General features: G+C 46.3%; 1 protein-coding gene and 1 pseudogene across 1 annotated transcript; one reads left to right on the plus strand and one right to left on the minus strand.

Annotated features, from left to right (window-relative positions):
- Positions 1–1,713: 1,713 nt before the first annotated feature.
- On the minus strand, positions 1,714–8,626 carry ENSA (endosulfine alpha). Its single transcript, XM_039841529.1, has 4 exons — positions 8,393–8,626; positions 6,586–6,711; positions 5,160–5,326; positions 1,714–2,410 (listed from the first exon to the last, which is right to left on the minus strand). Exons 1-4 carry the CDS (start codon positions 8,447–8,449, stop codon positions 2,395–2,397), a joined length of 366 nt encoding a protein of 121 aa, XP_039697463.1. The 5' UTR covers positions 8,450–8,626; the 3' UTR covers positions 1,714–2,394.
- A 2,064-nt stretch (positions 8,627–10,690) lies between these two features.
- LOC120585338 (uncharacterized) lies at positions 10,691–10,809 on the plus strand (annotated as a pseudogene).
- Positions 10,810–19,028: the final 8,219 nt, after the last annotated feature.

Here is a 19,028-nt window from a genome sequence, read left to right on the forward strand (position 1 = left end):
TTTTGCAAGCATTTTCAATGCCTGGGCCACGTCGGCTTAAAATAAGTGCTGCTGGACAATAATGGTGACTTCGCCCCTGACGCCCTGCATATCAGATGACTGAGAGCCTCGTCAGCACAATCATCACTCAGCCGGGTCAGGAGGAGTGGAAGAACCTTTGATCTGCTGCTCTGTGGAGCAAAGGTTTTAAAAACCACCCAGCTAAAATGGGAGGAAGAGCTTCCTGAAGCGCTGTAGAACCGGTCTGCCCCGGCTGCCTTGCCCTGTAGAAAGAACAGCGAGTTTTAACCTGAAACAGAGGAAGCCACAAACATTTCTGGGCACCCCAGGATTCCTAAGGCTACAGCTTAAAACTAAGGATCAGTGGAGACAGGAATAACGAGAAAAGCCTAGATACTAACTCAAGCTTGTCAGTCAACTAGCTTCGCCACCTTCGAAGCGACAGTTCTATACTTCGACTCCCTTACCTATCATTAAAATGAAGGATCCCACATTCAGCATCACCGACCTCATTCCTCAGCTGTACCCCCGGCAAACACACACTAGGGCCAACATACTCAGAGAAGTCACGGGACTGGTTTAAGAGGAACAGGATGAGAAGGCTCGCTAACCCCACAGCGGTGCTCTACTAATGCGTGTGTGTGTATCCTAGCTTTGAGTTGATACCTTTTGAAGCCTGAACTTTTTCGTGTGTTTTCTTCCAGCCACACAATAAACCCCACGAAGGTAGGGAATGTCTTGAACAGATCTCAGGACCACCTGGCTCACTCGGTGTCTAGCACGCTGTTCAGAAAGGCCAAGGGTGAGGAGACATCGTAACAGCCTGAGTGGTTGAAACTTACCGGGAAAGCTTCTGATTAGAGAGAAAGTATGAGCTGGACACTGAGAACATTCCTTCTCCAGTTGAGAAGTGGCCCTCTCCCACAATTAGACGGACATTTCTCTGGATATCTATGTCTCCTGGACCTCGTCAGGCTTCCTTGATGCTACTCGTTTGAGAAGCCAATCACATTTGGGAAAACACTGTGATAAACTCTCCCAATCAAACTTAGGCAAAACGGGCAAGTAGTTTCAGTCTGCCACGTGTGCACGCTGGCCGGGACGGGGGTGGGGGGCCCAGGTGCACGTCAGTTTCTCCTTCGGTAACATTTCTTTTGTATATCACGTTCACATCCTTTTTTACTTCTCTCAGTGGCAGGATTCCACAGTGGTTCAGACATCACAAGGAAAGAAGTCATGCTGCCTCCTGCTGGCCACAAGCAGAAAGGAGGAAGGAGTTCCTTCCGGCGTGTGACCAGAGGTCACGTCCCTCACGGACATGAGGACTTGTGAAAGGGGAAAGGAAGAGCGGGAATTCTTTTTTTTGCTTAACCTAGACTCAGCTTTAGCTGTCAACAAACCATTTATGCCGAACGCCCTCAACTCCCTCATTCTGTGAGCCCAACCTGAGGCTGATGCATCCACATGAGCTACAGAAGCAAGATGGCCAGGAGTGAGGAAAGCCCTGGTCAGTGTGCCCTGCTCCCTCTCCCTGAGTGACAGAAGTGGGGGCCTGGGTGCATTCCACATTAAGGGCCCCTGTTCCTTAGAAACTGGGGGCCCCACGCCAGCTCCTCCCCTGAATGGTATCTTTGGTCTTTGCTTCCCTTTCCCCATTCCCAATAAAACACACCAACTGCTTCACAGTATTTCTGGGTTGGGTTTTTCTGTGGGTTTTTATTTCAAATATACTGAAAAAGTCCCCTGGGCTCTGTGGGGCTCCCCACGCTCACGGCCCCCTCCCCCCACTCACTGCCCTTCTCCCACCGGCAAATGTTCCAAGGACATTTTTTAAATGAATAATTTACATTAATTGCGTTCTCGGCTGGCTCTGCAGAACCAGAGGAGCTGTCTGCATCTGTCATATTTGGATGGACAGCTTCCTTTATCTGACACCAGGGCCCCGGCCACATCCAAGCAAACACGGCACTTTCCCAGAGCTGAACTGGAACCCCCACCTCTAGCTGACTCCATTCCTGCCCCTCACACCGAGCCCACGACGGCCACACAGTTAAGGAAGAGGGCATCAGCGATGTATCCATCAGCTCCAAGCCCTAACTCATGTCCCCCACATCTCCCACCCCCTCCGCTCAGGCACCACCCCCAGCGCCCCCGGGATCTCACTGAGATTTCTCCCAACAGTTATGTGGAAAAAAGGTAAAACAAGAAAGGTTCAAGGTCTTGGTGCTCAGCCAAGGGGCTCCATGCGCTGGGACACCGACGGGCAGGGGCTTCTGCCTCTCCAGCCCGCGCCCGAGCCACCTCCTGGCCCCTGGCTGCAAAAGCAGGGAGGGGCAGGAGCCGGCACAGGACCCAGGGGCAGCGTCTCAGGATCTGGCGGAGCCCCGGGCAGCATCACTCAACGTGGCCGCTGCGGACGAACACAGAAGAGAAAGAAAACACTGTCAAGTAATAAGGGAAAAAGCCCTCAAGTCCATCCCAGCCTCTATCCCCTGACTCTGCCACACTTAACACTCATTAAGCCACCTGGCACACGCCTCAATCCTACCCACGGGAACTTATTACAGAGAGAGCGAGCGGAGAGAGAGCGAGAGAGAACGAGATTTCCCTCTTAGCCACAAAACAAAATGTTCTCTGCCTTTTTGGAGATACCCATGAAAACAGAGACAGGAAAACAACTTGTCAGACAGGGTCAGAACCGCCGGAGGCTTGCAGGGGTGTAGCTGCCCCCTGGCCGAGAGCAGGCCTGGTTTTGCAGGCTCGGCCACAGCCCTTTGCACAGCAGAGACTGACGGGGGGCACGCAGCGATGACGTGCTTGCTGGCTGTGCGGACGCCAGGGCCAGACAACGCGCCTGCTGTTGCGAGTGGATTTAATGATCTAGGTTTAATCAAAGCAATTGGGGTTCGGATTTTCAAACGACCCCTCGTTGCCACGGGAGTTATGTGCTTCGTGCAGCGGAAACATGTGGTTAAGTGCAGAATGTAGCTGGCTCCTTGTTTTCTTAGCCTTGAAGATGACCAGGTGGAGAGAGAGCGAGACCAACAGCTTCCTGATTTCCCTATTTCTTCTATTCCTTCCTGAAACCAGTTTCGTTGTGACCTCAGTTTTGAGGATTCAAACTGACCAATAGAGAAAGCGGCTCAGACAGAAAAGAAAAAGTACAAACTTCGAGAAGATCGAAGATGGAGAAAACGTACAAAATTATATATATATTTATATATATAATAACATGACATATCTATGTACAACATGGCCGGGACAGTCGAGGAAACTATACAAGGATGTTCGGCATTTTCCCTCCCCACATGGACTCGACTAAGGAAGACGGCATGAGGAAATGGAGCAGGAAACACAAACGTTATATACAATTACAAGTGACAGTCAAGGAGTTTGGGGGCCGGGAACCCAGGGACCCTGCTCTCCCCGTTCCTTCCTCACCAACTTTTGCCTATCAGTCTGAACGACAGCCTGAGACGCGAACGGCCGGTCGGGAGAGCAGTCCGGACACGTCCCGCCTCCCCCAGCGCACGAGCAAGTTCATCCCTCGTTCATCGCTCATCCGCACTGGGCCAAATGCCTGGCGCACTGGAATCTGAGCGGTGAGAGGGCGAGAGAGGGTTCTGGAATCCTGCCCCCTCGAGCGGCCAGTTCTCAGCCTGACGCTCTCTGTGGGCATCAGCAGTGGCATTCACCAAGATTCGGGCCGTGCTAGTGATAACGAGGTTGATGACGTCGGCCACCTGCAGCCTTTCCCCCGCCTGTTTGAGCATCAGCCCTGCTGCCTCTCCTCAGCATGCAGGTGCTGAGCTCTAGGAAGGCAGAGACGTCTCGGTGCTCCTCTCTCCTCAACCACTTCCCCAGCTTCCTGCAAGGTGAACCATCTCCTGAGGACCTGCTGCGCCAGCCCTGCCATAGCACTTGGCCCCGGAGCCCAACTCAGTTCACCCCTTTTCTTCTCGTCTCCCTCACGATACGCCTGGCATCTGGTTACATCTGGAATGTCGGGCTCCACGTGTGCACGACCGAGCACGTTCCCTCAGGGCCACCGCGGCCTTTTAGCAGCGAAGGCCCAGACTAAAGGCCAGGAAAGCAGGTCAGGGCAGAGGCAAGAAGCTTCCGTGACTAGCTTCTACGAATTTTGTTTCTTGACCCTAAGACCATGATACTTCTGAGGCCCTCTTGCCTGAATGTATAAGCCCAGATGTCCGCTTCCTCTCCCTTCGTGCGGTCTTCAAATGGACCCCTCTGTAGACTCGCCCGTGGATGGCCCTTTTTCACTTTTAGTTTTACAATGAACAGCGGAGTTTTTTGGGTGGCAGTTATAGGATTTTAACATCAAGATCAATCATATCCATTTTCATCTCTATTTTACAGATGAGGAAATAAGAAATCCTGAGAGGTTAAACGACTTGACCAAGGCTACAGATCACTTCTGCCGAGGCTGAGACTAGAACCCAGGTATCTTGGTTCCTAAATCAGTGCTCCTTCCACTATCCCATGATATTTTCGAAATGCCGGGGGACAGAGAGAAGGTGCCCACTTTATGTGAATAATGTTTTCCAATCTTTACATTAAGAGCCAGGGCAAACCGTAAGAGACACTGGCTCAGGGAGGTTAAGAGGGCATTGTAGTTCTAGGCAAGCAAATCAGTTTTTCTCTTTGAGGATCCTCTAAACCTGCCATAATGGAAACATGAAGCGAAAGCAGCCTAAGGGACAAAAACACTTAGAAGCACAGAAAACAGATCTTATTCAACCTACTTTTCCCAATGATGTCAGGCTAGCCTTGGGATACTACACCTATCATATTAGTCCCAAGGCTTAGCCTAACCTGTTTCGGGATATTCTCTTCCAAAAGGAGAAATCACACCTCCCCAGCCTTTCATACAGAACAAAAAAAGAGTCTGCGGTCTCATCCAGTCCCAGTCTCCTACTTCTGGGCCCCCACCTGGGCTGCAGCGAGGGTGTGGAAATCTCAGTTTAACCGAAGAAACGAACTCGGGGCCCCTCTTCAACACACAGCACCTTCACAGAGGAACCGCTGGCATTTCTGGCTAGCAAGCTGAGAAGCTCTAACTAGGTGCCCATCCCATCCCTGCCTGTGATACATAAAAGTCCAGTGGGTGAGGAAGGGGGGGACAAGGGGGCCCAGGTTACCCCGCAAGCTTGCTGGTGACGAGCGAGGACTTTCTCTGGGGCAGATCCTGTGGGGTGGGGATGTGGTCACCAGTCACCAGGTTCTTGTCTGGTCCTGCACTTGGCAGCTGCTTATTCTTCATCTTGGCTTTGGCCATGTTGTAGTCTCCTGAGTCAAAGTACTTTTGCTAAGAGACAAGAGGGAGGTGTAGGTGAGTGAGGAGCGCTGGCCTTCCTCAAAAGCGAGGAGACCCACAGCCACTATAAACCCTCTGCCACGCTCAGATCTTCCAAGTCTTCCTCGATTAACCTCACGCACACATAGCCTGGCATTAAGGACATGCACGCGTCTCCTCACACGTGGTCTGACTTTTTCAGGTACGTAAGCAGTTTCCCAGCTAGAGTACAGACTTTTGGAGTTAAGAGACTGCCCCGACATTCTCTGTAGCCTCATCAGTACAGGATGGTTCAACAAAATCACTGACTTTATTCATAAAGGCACACTGAGGACCTACTAGTCTCCGACGGGTGTGGTGCTGGGGAAACAGAAAGGAACCAGACGTACAGAAGGCTCAATCTGGGGCCAGCCTCGCCATCAGCAGGAGACCCACATCCAGCCAATCATCTCAAAACTGAAAACTGTTCTCTCAGACCGTGAATAGAAACCGGGCTTGTTCATGAGGATGCTGTATTTTTCCTCTGACTCCCACTGCTCCCACACATGTTCCATGGCTGTGACAGCCTGCCCACGCCTGCCTTGCCTACAGCAAGGTAAACTGCAAATCAGCATCACATCATCTGTGACTAAGACTCAATAACTAGGAATCTCCACAGGATCTGTGTCACTCTCCATTTCATCCACGCAGAGGAATACCCTCCAGTTTAACGACTAACAGTCCCTCAGCTTTAGGTACTTCTGGGGACGGAGAAACTTGATCAGGAGCTACATGGCCACGAAGGCAGACTCTCCCTTGGTGAGGAGAATCAAGAAAAAGTAAGTCCCCTGAAGGTCTAAATGGCTAGTGCTAACTTCAAGGGTCTGAAGGAATCTATCCGAGTTGAGGAAATCTGTAGGACAGATGGTTTGATCTTCCCAAATGAGGCACCCCAAAATTTAGCTCTAACCCTAAAAACTGCAGTTCTAAACTCCCACCACTCAAACAGGCAAATGTGGGGATAGTCAGCATTCAAGTCTCCAACATTCTTCCCTCATCCTCCCAACTCTCATACCCAAATGCCCCTACATGAATCCTTAATATCCAATATGGGAAATCAGAAGCTAACTGATACCACAGCAGAGAGTTCCAATAATTTGCCTCTCTCTTTACAGCTTCTAATTCCTTTTCACTGCTGCCCAACAATAAAACTTCCAGGTCAGCATTCAGTAGACCCTCCACAGATCTCATTCTCTTTGGCTCCAAAGAGGATCAGAGATTGTGCCCCATACCCCTTTCTGGAGTCTCTTCATGAGGAAGTCGGAGCCTCCAGGCTTTTGTCCTAGGCTTGGATATTTGGCCTTTAGCTTTGCCTCCTCGGCTCGCTCAGGGAGAATACCTTCTTTCTCCTGCGTGTCCTGGAGGGAATAAATGGGCCAAAACAATTAAAGATTGAGAAGCAACTGTTTCAAATATTTGATAACCTTTATTACTATCAACTTTAGTATGGAGAGCTACCCACTTATAAACATGCTATCTCCACTCTACTCTTAAAGCTATATCTTTGTTCAAATTTCTAAAGCTCAAGATGACTGCATTGTTAGAAGACAAAGTGTTTTTCACACTGCGCCGAGGGAACTACCTCTGTGACCTGCGAGTACTAGGTTAAAGGTAATAACTAAACACAATATTTTTAGTCACAGAGTGAGCCATAGGTCACTCTGCATAGAAGCTAGCAAAGACAAAGAGAGAAAAGAGCTAACCGGGCTTCTGGTGATATACGAGTGGGCAAGTTCCCCGGCTGTCCCTAACATACAGTACAGGTCAAACGCAAAAGCAAAGGAGATGATTCTGCCGAGATATTCCCTCCTTATTCAGAGTCTCAGACAGTCATCTGAGAAGTCCCTCTGTGGAGGACGATAGAGCTGTGTGGCCTTCTCCAAAGATCCCTGCCTTGGTAATGGGCCATTGCTTCAGCATTTCCATAAACACGTGGTAGGAAAGTGATAGGTAAAGAGATGACAATGATATTTTTAATCACGGGGAGATTAAGATAAAGTAGGTTCACTAGTATTTCCCCACAATTTCTGCCAGAAAGTCAACACCTTCCCTAGAGGGGCAGCTGATGTAAATTCGGGGAACGTGCCAAGAGCTCACTGGCTTTGCAGGGGCTGTGGTTGTTGTTACTCTTTCCTTGCTTTTTGTGGGTCCCGCTGTCCTTTTCCTTCCTGACTTTTTAGAAGGACCTAAAGCCAATTTGTGGTTCTTTTTTACTGGAATTACATTCCATTCCCTTGGAAATCTGCCACTGATATAACACCAGTGTATTTCATGGATCCCTGAGCCCAGCACTCAATGTTATAAGTCAAATACAGACCCCAAGAAAAGGTCTATTTGGCCTGTTTTCATGACAGTATTGCGGGTAAACTAAGTCCCACTGCCTTGGAAGTCTGGGGGGAATGGGGTGGCATCTTTCTTGTCACGACTCTCTCGGTGTCTTCTAGGTTTAGCCTCCATTATTTTGTATGGAACCCTAGTCCTCTTCAGTCCCGTGAAGGTGGGCTACGGACCATCCCCAACCGTCAAAATAGGTTTCTTGAGAAAGTTGCCGCCTTAAACTAGCCACGATAATATAATTATTCTTCTCCCTTCCCCCCGTGCTAGTCCTTTCTAAACGTCTTTACCTCGACCTGTAACTTTCGGAGGATTTAGGGTGAGGGCCCCCGCTCAGTTGTCGGGTTATTTACCCCTGAAAACCGAGAACGCACAACGCATCCCGGGACCACCAGCCCCCTTTCATTCACCCAGTCTTTCCAAACACCCGCCCCCGCCCAGGCTCGGCCAATTATAGCACAGCTTCCCGGCGTTGAGCGGTAGGCCGATTGGCCAATCAAGAAGGGTACCGCACTGACTGACAATAGACCCAACCAACCGGCACCAAAGCAGCAAGCCGCGTTGAGGCTCACCCCGCGTGACGCAACGAGTGGCCAACCCCTGCAGAGCCTGGGACCATGGCGACCAATCCGCACGGGTGGGAGACCGTCTCCCGCCCCATCACGGTCGCCCCCGACTCGCCCGCCCGCACCCCCTCCATTTCACCTGCTTCTCCTCGCCGGTCTCCTCCGCAGGGTTCTCCTCTTCTTGTTTCTGGGACATGGCGGGACGGGGGCTGTGGAGTGTAGGGGGCCCGGGAAGTCAACCGGAGAAGGGAAGGGGGAGGGGAAACGGGGACAACCTGCGCTGCTCCTTCGGCTCCTGTCACTAGGGTTGCTCAGTCAAAATGGCGGCCCTTGCCTGTGACGTTGCGACCGCCCCTTCTTTTGGGAGCCAATAGAAATGGGGCAGATGGGGCAATGACGTAACGACCTACCAATAGCCGCTGGCTAAAGGTGGGTTTTATGAGGGCGACGGGCAAGCCGAAACACCAATCCGGAAAGAGAGTGAGCCACAAGGGCCAATTGGAAGCCCGTGGGGGATGTTAGGGGGCGGAGCTGCTAGCTTGGGCGTTTTTTCTCTTTTGGTGGGATCAGACTTTAGCTTTAGTGCCCCGCGGCCGCGAGGCTTTCCGGACAGCGAAAGGATATAAACCTTTTATTTTCAGGTGGAGAGGATTAAGCTTTAAGCAGAAAACTAAGCCTTGACAGAAAACTATTGAGCTGCAGAAAATAATTCGGAGGTCAGAGTGGACTTTAAAGTGGTACTTAACACGACTTCCATGTGGCACTTGGTGTGTGGCACGGAGAGGCTGATCCCGACCCCGAGTCGGCTTGTGGAGCTCAAATGGCTCACGTTCCATGATTTAACTCTTATGTACAGTTTTATACTTGCTCAGGGTCGTCCATGGACTAAGCTCCTTGAAACAGAGCGCAGTTCTAGGTACATGGTAAGATAACTGTAAGTAAATACAGTTATCACTAGTTCAACTATCCTGAGTCACAGTTCAGCAATATTTCTTGAGAGACTGTAGATGGTTACATATAGTAAGGCAGTCTCTGCCCTTAGAAAGCTTAGTTTAGTGGGCGTGTGGGGAGGGTTTCCACAGAGTGCCAGGTGGACCCTAAATCCCCAAGATTAAAAAAATAGATCCATCTTCCTGGACTGTTAGTCATGTCATTTTTATATTAAAAATGAACATTAGTTTAATACTAATAAACTGCAAATTTTATTAAATTTTAATTTTGCAGGCAGTTTTTTGTGACAGCCTTGGCTATCTTAATCTTTTTTGTATAATTAGGTGCACTTTTAATGGAAAAGTGAGAATACATGGCAAAATCTGGTACGCACTGAAATAAAAGTGTTGATAAAATGCTACATAGGTTCAAAGGAAGGCTCAAAGTCAGTTTAGGGGGAAAAAAGACTTTGTGATGGAAGTGGTATTTATTTCAAATGCCTTTATTTATTTCAAATAGCTTTAAAGAAAGGAGTTTGTCAGGTAAAGATGAAGGAAGGAAAGGTATTCCAGGTGATGGGCACAGTACAACGACGAGAATATGCGGGGCTTTGAATGCCAGGATAAGGAACTTGTGAATAAATTAGTAATTAAGGTTTTAGGCCAGAGAGTGGCAGATCAGAACTGCTCTTTAGGACGATTAGTTTGGTGGTAATGAACAAAAATAATTCAGAATTGCAAGCAGAAAGATACTAGACCGGAGGCGGGCAGACTATCCAGGAATCCACTGCAATACTCTAGGTGGAAAATAATTAGGACTTAAACTAGAAATGTGGTAGTTTAGAAAACGGTGAACCTGGTTGAGTGAGTGTGGTAGTGGAATCTACTAGGTTAGCAGCTGATGATAGAGAATGAGAAGGCCATGTGCCTCAGGGCGACTATTTAAATAATAAATTCAGGATGAGGAGTCGTTTGGGGAATGGAATTAGAAGCAGACAGAAAAAGAGGTGTTTGATTTTGGAAACTGCCTTTTAAAAGCCCGTGAGCCATTTGCTGGAGATGCCCAGGCAATGAAGACTTGGGATAAATGACCTCTGAGATATCCTCCATATATGAAATGGTGGGGTTCTAGGAAATGTAGAAATGTTGTTTGGGAGAAAAGTAGACACTAACTATGAATAAAATGTGGGCTTCTTCACCTACGTATTAGTGAAGTTGTGGATGTAGATAGCATCACCAAAGGAGAAGGTAGAAAAAAGATGTCCCAAGACAGTAACGTGGGGAGAAGTTGGCAAGGGACACAGAGATAATGATCAGAGTGGTAAAGAGAAGAACCAGGAGAGAGTGACAGAGAAGTTAAAGATGGAGGGGACGAAAGCTAATTGCAAGTGTTTACAAAGCAAAGAAAGAAATCAGGGCAATGAACTGAAGAGGAAGCAGCAAAGGATTTTATTTTCCGGATGGTAGGCAAGGCTCAAGCTTGTTTTCAGAAAAGGCAGCAGGGGCAAGTCTATGGCCATGCCACCCTGAACGTGCCCGATCTCATCTGATCTCGGAAGCTAAGCAGGGTCGGACCTGGTTAGTACTTGGATGGGAGACCACCGAGGAATACCAGGTGCTGCAAGGCCTTTAAAAAAAGGCGGGGGGTGGGGGGCAGAGGGCGGGGTTAACTGAGAGACAAACTAAAATCGTAATCTGCTTTAAGGAGGAGATAATGAAAGAAGGTCTCAGGAGATCAATCGATCAAGAGGGAGAGGGGCAGACAGGTTGGCCTTGGCGATGCTAAAGGAAGAGTGGGAAGGGACTGTGCAGGCTAAACATTTAAGGAAGTCGCAATATCATGGCGTTGCTCTCCTCCTCTTCTCCTTCCCCCTCCCCTTCCCTATCCTTCTTCTTCTTATGCCTTGTTTTCCTGAGGTCTATCTTTTGAGAATATAAAGGATAATTGGGTGAGATAGAGGGCCCTAGGAAAAATGAGGGCAAAAACAGCACCATAGAAGATAGCAGGAAAGTTCCACCTGAGATTAGATAAATATGAGTTTGTGGCAGTCCCAGTGAGCATGGCTCTGTGACTTCGGTCAGGAACTCCTGGCTGCCTTGGAATGGAGAGAACAGCCAGCCAGAGTTAACTAGGGCAGAGGACTCATAAAGGAGCAGAGGAGGGAGGACGACTGGCACGCGGGCCCGTCGGAGTAGCCGACCACATCACCCAGGCCCGTTGTAGTAGCTGACCACATCATCCAGGCTCTTCAGGAAAGATAGAATGAGCCGGATGAACTGGGAGGATAGGAAGGAATTGACAAACTGGTCCTGAGACAGACGAAGCTCAGATTCGAGGGGAGGACGGAAGAGGCGGAAGAGGAGGAGGCTGCTGTGAGAGCAAAATTTCAGTCTGGATCTTGGAAGGTGGAGAAACGGTAGGTTATGATAAGCTGTAGCCTAGGCTAATTATAATTGGTGGCAGATATGGCATGGTGATAAAAGTCACTGGTGTTGATGTAATCAAGGTAATGTGAAGTCATAGATGTCGATGTCTCAGAGCGTAATGATAGGGAAGGAGGTCAGGGCAGGGTGACTGTGACCCCATATATTGAGAATGAGCTGTAGGTCTCTAACATATTTGTGCCTTACACTGTTAGGTAATGTATGACACTTACCACATGTGTAAGTGTTTACAAGATCATTTCTGGCTGAGCCGGTCGAGGAATGTTTCAGATGAGGCCGTGCCTACGCTGGGGCTGCGAGGGTGCACAGGGAGGTTGGAAGCTGGCAGGGGAGGGGGGAAGGGTGGACAGTTTAAAAGAGCACGCTACCTTATAAAAGGTCAGAGGGTGGCTGCATGGCTGAGGACAATGGAGATGGGAGACAGAAACTGGCAAGAGTAATAATGACGTCCCAAAGGAAGCGAGATCCCACTGGCCCAGCAAGGCTCCTCTTGCATCCAGCAACCTTACCTGAGCACTCATTACGCGCTAGGTGTCGTGCTAGGCACTGTGGGTGCGAAGATGAAGGACAGTCTCTGTCTTCACGTTCAGAGATGAGTGAGGAGATAAGAGAGAAGGACAGTTTACACTGGAGCATCATGTTAAGGGCACTTCCTGGAGGAAATGACATTTGAAGGAAGTGTGGGAATGTTCAAGGTAAAAAAGAGGGTGGAGAAACCCTTTTCAGGTAGAAGGAACCTCCTGTGAAAAGACAGAGAACCATAGGAAACTCCATGTACTAGGTTCTTGGTTAGCAGACGTAGTTGATTAAAAGTTCCTAGGGCACTTTATAAAAATGCAGATTTCCTGAGCCCTGTCTCCCTCCACATGAATCAGTATCTCTGAACTGGGGCCTGGAAATCTGTATTTTTGAAAAACTCCCTCAGGAGACACTGCAAATAAGGCCAATCTGGGAACCTGTGTGGAGCAGCCAGACGAGACACAGTTCAGGCTGCTGGGGTCCTGAGGCGACTTATGAGTCATGCTGAAGTGTTGGGGATTTCGTGAAGACGAAGGGGGAACCTCTGATTTCAGGCAGGGAAATGATATTGTTAGATATGGGATTTGGGAAGATTTCACTGGGGAAGCCATGTGGAGGTTGGACTGGAGACAAGCGGGAGACCAGCTGGATCTCTGTGATTGTGGAGGTCCAGGCGAGACTCGGGAGGCCTGGTCAGAGGCAGAGGCCATGAGAATGGAGAGGAGAGGGAGAGAGAAATAATAATGGGTGTGGGGAACAAAGGTGAAGGGAGGAGCAAGGATGAATCCCAAAGTCCTGAGTGAAGGGTGGTACCATTTGCAGAAAAGCAGACTCAGGGACAAGAGCAGATTGGACGGGGGGAAGTAAAGATAGAAGAGGCCTTGAACTTCTTACATATTTATTCCTTGTCGTAGCACTTTTCTCTTGCTTGTGTCTGAACTTTTCAGGGTAGAACTTCAATCTTTTGGGTATGAGATGAGATATCTGGGAATAACAATGTATGTACGATTCATCGGTGCTTAAGCAACAATCCATGGAAGAATGGCCATAAAAAAATCGAGACTGGAGAACTATCTGGGTTTGAGACACATGCCATTAGCACCCCCTGATGGGCCACACTGAGAATACCAGTAAATAACCAAGCTCTATTCTCTCCTTGCGTCCTTTACAAATTTATACTCTAAGACTGGCCTGAAGTGTAGCCTAGGGAAAGTAGCTAAGTGACAGAACAATACAGTACTAAAGACAATTTTCAAAAAAGTAAAACCATAACTCATACAAACTCTGAGGGAACTAGTACGATGTTGAGCTGGTTCGAAAGAGACGCGTGTGCATGCGTTTGAGAATGCCGGGATGGATTCACGAAGACGCGAAGCTTGTCAGTATCTACAGGGCGTAAAGGGGAATGTTTAGATCATCTTCTCACTGGACAAAATTCACATGTCTCTCCAGGTGTAAGAATCATTAACAATGCCATTACTTCTCTCAATTTACGAACCGTGAAATAGTTCAAAGACAACAAAAGGCCCAGATCAGATAACTTCGAAGACTCTTCTAAACAATACCCAATAATGTTTCTGCTCATTTCAAAGTTTTTTATAGTTTTTGTTCTGAGAACAGGAAAGCCTCTCTTTCCATAAATATCTCACCTCTGCTTTCCACTGCATTGAAGTTCTGGTTAAAGTGCAAATATTTCCCCAAAGCTACCGAATCAATATTATCATTTGCCATTTTAAACTTGGATTAAGAAATCAGATCACCTTTAATTAATAGCTACGCTGTGAAATATTGGTCCAGTGAAGGCCTTAGAAAAATCACAGAAAGGAAGAAAGTTTATGTGGCATCTATTATGTGTCAGTCACCGATAGCTTACTTTTTGTTGTAGTATTTGTATTTTAAAAGTACCCAAAAGGGGGCAATTTTCATCTCAAAGAATGGACCACTAATGAAATTTAATGTGCCACCCAAAGACGTGTGAGGGAGAGTCGGAGCAGAGGACTTCCGATCTTAAAATCATGTCGGCGGGACGGGGGTAGGGGTGCGAGGTGGGAGGCTGGAGCAGGGGGAGCGGAGGGGACACGCCTAGGGAGACTGTCACTGTTGGTTTCTCAGGCAGCCGACCAGGCAGCCAGGTTCTTTCTGTTCAAACGTCTACTTGCTCTCCCTCCCCTCCGTGTGCCCTTCCCTCCCTCTTCCTCCTCTTTCTTTTCCAGACTTGTCTCCTTCCCAATTCTTTTCCTTTTCATTTCAGGCTTCTAAGATGTGCTTCCCTCAGATATTCCCCCATCTAAGCTTTTTCCACTTACCTGAAAAATCCTGTTAAGGTAAAACTGGTCAGTGTCCATTGACGTCAGGAGAGCCGCTCCCCTTGGAGGGTGGCGACCGGAAAGGATCACAGGGGGTTCTGAGTGCCAGCAACAGTGACAGTGACGTTTGGTTCCTTAATCTTGCTGCCAGTTACATGGGTGTGTTCAGTCTGTGAAAACTGAGCTGTCCACTGGTGATATGCGCACTTTTCTGTATGTATATTTCAATAAAAGGCTTAAGCTAAATAAACACCCCTCCCATCCCCATTTAAGTTTTACCTGCGTCACGGAAATGAGTGGATAATAAAAGGAGGTATAAAAGACTATAGAAAATTATCTTCGTATTTTTGCCCAGAATCTCAACCACCACTAATTTTCCGAGTCTCATGACTCCAGTTTTGGCTTATTGACAAGAGCCAGAGTGACTATAGGAACGGAAGGACACAGAAGAAGGAGACATAATAACTTAGACTGGCAGAACTTGGTAACCAGTTGAACGTATGACTCAATTTGGACAGTCATGTGGGGAAAGAAAATGGAAACTATTAGTCAAATCAGGTTTGGGCAATTATGGTGAAAATATATTACGAATGTGTTTAAGAGAGTAAATATCTAAAAGATGAATAAGTTCTTTTGGAAAACACTTTCTGCTATAAGCTAAGACATTTCTAACTCCAAGCTCCGCTTGTTGTCAGTGCATCTTTAGACACAGCAAGAAGGCAAGCGTAGCTAGAGCCAGAATCAGGGAGGCATGGGCCAGGATCAGATCGCTTTGGGCTTTCGCAGGCATGGTAAGGGCTTTGGGGTTCATTTTGTGTGTGAGGGGCAGCCATCAGGTGGTGTCAAGCAGGGAGTAACACAGGTTGGTCTAACTCTTAAACTCATCACTGTGGCCACTCTGTGTGGGGCCAAAGTGGCAGCAGCAGCTGGAAACTAATGGGGCTTTTATAACAGTTCAAGGAAGAGAGGAGAGTGGCTTGGATTGGCGGTGGCGGTAGCTGTAGAGAAGGCTGAAAATGGCTGGGTGTAGAATCTATTTTGAAAGTGCAACCAACCCACAGAATCTGCTGTCGTGAGAATAAAGGATAATGTCAGAGTTTCCGCCCTGAGCCAGTGGGTGAACGATGGCACCGTTTACTGATATGGAGACACCTGAAGTAGGAGGTTTAGGAAATACAGATTTTGTTTTGGGCACATTGTATTCTATACAGAATCATTTAAAATGGTTACCAGGTCTATCAGCTGGTGGATAAATAAAAATGTGATATATCCATACAGTGGAATATTATTTGGCAATAAAAATAAATGAAGCACTGATAAATACGACGACATAGACGAGCCTTGAAAACATGCCGAGTGAAAGAAGCAGTCACAAAAGGCACATATTGCGTGAAATTTATACAAAATGTCCAGAAGAGGCAAATCTATAGAGACAGTAGATCGGCATTTGCCTGGGGCTAGGAGAAATGGGGAATGAATGCTAGTGGGTATGGATGGGCTTTTTGTTCCCTAGGGTGATGAAATGTTCTAAAATGGATGGTGGTGACAGCGCCAGGCTGTAAATATACTAAAAACCACTGAATTATTCACTTTAAATGGATATGTGGTGTGAGAATTATATCTCAATAAAGCCATTATCAAATTATAGTAATCAAAACATTGCGAAGCTGTTTTAATAAAGGGTTTTAACCTAGTAAAAATAAAAGGAAAATGCAATGGTCAAGCATGCTAGTCCTCTGTTAATCAAAGGAAAACTGCCTGTTCAGACTGTCCACACGCCACTGCACACCTAGAACAGTGTTTGCTGATAGCAAGCAAAGTGTTTCTGAGTAATAACAGCTCCTCAGTTGCTGGATGCCCATAAAGCAGTCTTGTTTAACTCTTTTTTTAGGATAGGATTGTGTTTAGCTTAATATATACTGCCACCAGTTTTCCAAAGTATGGAAATCTGATCCTTGAGAATCTGATGCAAGCTATGTTTCTTCTCTCCCCAAAACTCACATATGCACATGCAAAAGTATGTGCAAAAATATCGTATATATTTTCAGGTGTAGAGGCTCTCTGAAGCCTACCCAAGAAGTCCAGTTTCTATAAATTAAAGCATTGGTACAGGGATTAACAGTGGCTTTCGTTTATTCGTTTTTGTGCTCAGCAGGGTCATGTGCCCAAATTCGTGAATTGACAATTTAGAAAACCTGTCATGTGGCTGGGGGGTGTGGGGGTGTAAGTGGGTACAAACACACTTTGGAAAACTGGTGGCACGATGTACTGAAGCTGAGCATAATCCAAACCCTGTGGCCCAGGAGCTCCGCTCCCAGTGTACGTATCCAACGGAAATGCATTCTACATCCACCGGAACACATGTGCATAAGCAGCTCTGCTTATAGTGCCTCAAGCTAGAACCCAAATGTTCAAAGTAAAATAAATGATCACAAAAAATATTGTATGATTTCATTTGTATGAAATCATACAATATTAATCATACAATATTATTGTATGATTAATATTGTATTAATCATACAATATTATTGTATGATTAATATTGTATTAATCATACAATATTATTAGTAAGCAAAACTAATCTATTGTTTTAAAGTCAAGATTGTGGTTACTTTTAACAGGGGAGACAGTGACACTGAGGTATGAAGGGGGCTTTTGGGGAGCGGTAATGATCTGTTTCTTGACCTGGGTGCCGGTTACATGGGAAGGCTCACTATTCATTATTGAGGTGCACGTTTTCGTTTACTCTGATCTATGTACTTTCTCTAGTTATGTTATGGTTCCATAAAAAGTTTAAAATGAAAAGGTAATATGAAGAGTAAGACGGAGCGGAAGAGGAAAAGACTGAATTAAAAGGAGTCATCTAATTTTTAAAATGTCTCGTATTCCCTTGAGCATTTTAAAATAAAAATATTTGTTCGGTCTTTTAAAGGTTCATAACGTTCTTAAGAATCCAGTCAGCCATTCTGTTACCTTCTCTAGCCTTCCCGTCTTTGATCATGACCATCTCTTCCTTCCTGTTCCCAGACAGAAATCTAATTTAGTTTAATATGTCGGTTTAACCTAAGCTGTCTGAGACCTTTTTGGCCTCCACCTGGGAGTTCAAGAAAAGCTGTGGTGACAAAGCTGAGGGTGGGGGTGGGGGAAGCTTTGGCTTATTATTATTATTGTTGTTGTCGTCGTCGTTGTTGTTAACCCACAAATATTTTGAGGTATTATGGCTTTAAATGTCCAGAAATCTTTGAAGAAGTATTCATCTTTAGACTGGGGCAGAGCTGCGGTGGGGAAATTTCAACATCTCTGAAATGCAAGAAAAACTTTGGCTTTGAATTTTTTCCCACCAAACCAGGCCTATCTATGTGGCAGAAACACGAGAATTTGGTCAAGAAACCCTTCTGAAGGAGTAGAAGCTCCTAGATTCCTGGCTGAGTTTCTAAAGTAAGTTCAGATAAAATGTGTTGTTATACTTACAGCAGTTCAATTTGGTTGGGAAAAAGTGATGGTTAGATGATTGATACTCAGGAAAAAAATTAAAAAAAAAGGAAAACTAACGGTAGTGAGTTGGGCTGCCAGAAAAAGGAGATTTCTGGCAGGAAGTGACCCTCACTTTGCCTGACTTGCTGCTTTCTGGAAGAGAGGGCTCCCTTCCTCACTTATCGACGAGAAGTCATATCTGGTCTGTCTCTTTCCAAGTTACATAGACACCTGGACAACAGTGAGGAGAAAAGACAGACCAAGGCCTTGAGAAGCATGGGGCACATAGGAATGAAGATCCATGCAATGTGGAATAGATAATAGGAAAATATAAGAAACTACTTATCTACCTCATTTCAGCATTAAAACAATTTTCTTCTTTAGAGAATGAAACACACTTTCAGAAATCATACAAATATACGTTTATGGGCATTTTAGCTGTGTAGAAAAGGGGAAAAACACATTTAAAAAAAAAATCAGAATCCTTACAGTTTTATTAAAATTTGATGTCAGAAAACATGCATGCAAGAAGAGTAGAATGGAATATTTAAAGCACTGTTAAAATACCCCAAAAGCAAAAATAACCCATCGACCTAGAATTCTATATCCAGTGAGATCATCCTTTAAAAGGATAAGTAAAGACTTTCTCAGACTAACCCTGAGGGAATGTATGTCCAGCAGACTTGCCCTGTAAGAAATGTTAAGTTATTCAAGAAGAAAAAAGAATATGTCAGAAATTCAGTTTTATATAAAGAAAAACAGAGGAGGAATAAATGAAGGTAAACAAATAGAGTTCATTTGCTAGTTTCAAAAAAAAACCCCTTTTCGTCTACAACTTGAATATAAGTCGTCTCTTAGAATGGTATCTTTTGGAAACCTAGAGATATACGAAAAGCACACACATTCGTGAAATTCTAACACGTAACAAGTTATTCCGCACATATTGTTTCCTCTGCCTGGAATTGCCTCAGCTCTCTCTTCTCAACCTAAAAAGATTCGTTAAAACTAAGTTTAAATGGAAGCAAGAAATGTGGTTAAAAGGATGCTTTTGAACTGGGCACTGTGTCCTCTTAGGCGAGCCTCACTACCTGAGTTTTCTGTA

Source organism: Pteropus medius, unplaced genomic scaffold, assembly GCF_902729225.1.
Source record: "Pteropus medius unplaced genomic scaffold, Ma_sr-lr_union100, whole genome shotgun sequence".
NCBI lineage: Eukaryota > Metazoa > Chordata > Mammalia > Chiroptera > Pteropodidae > Pteropus > Pteropus medius.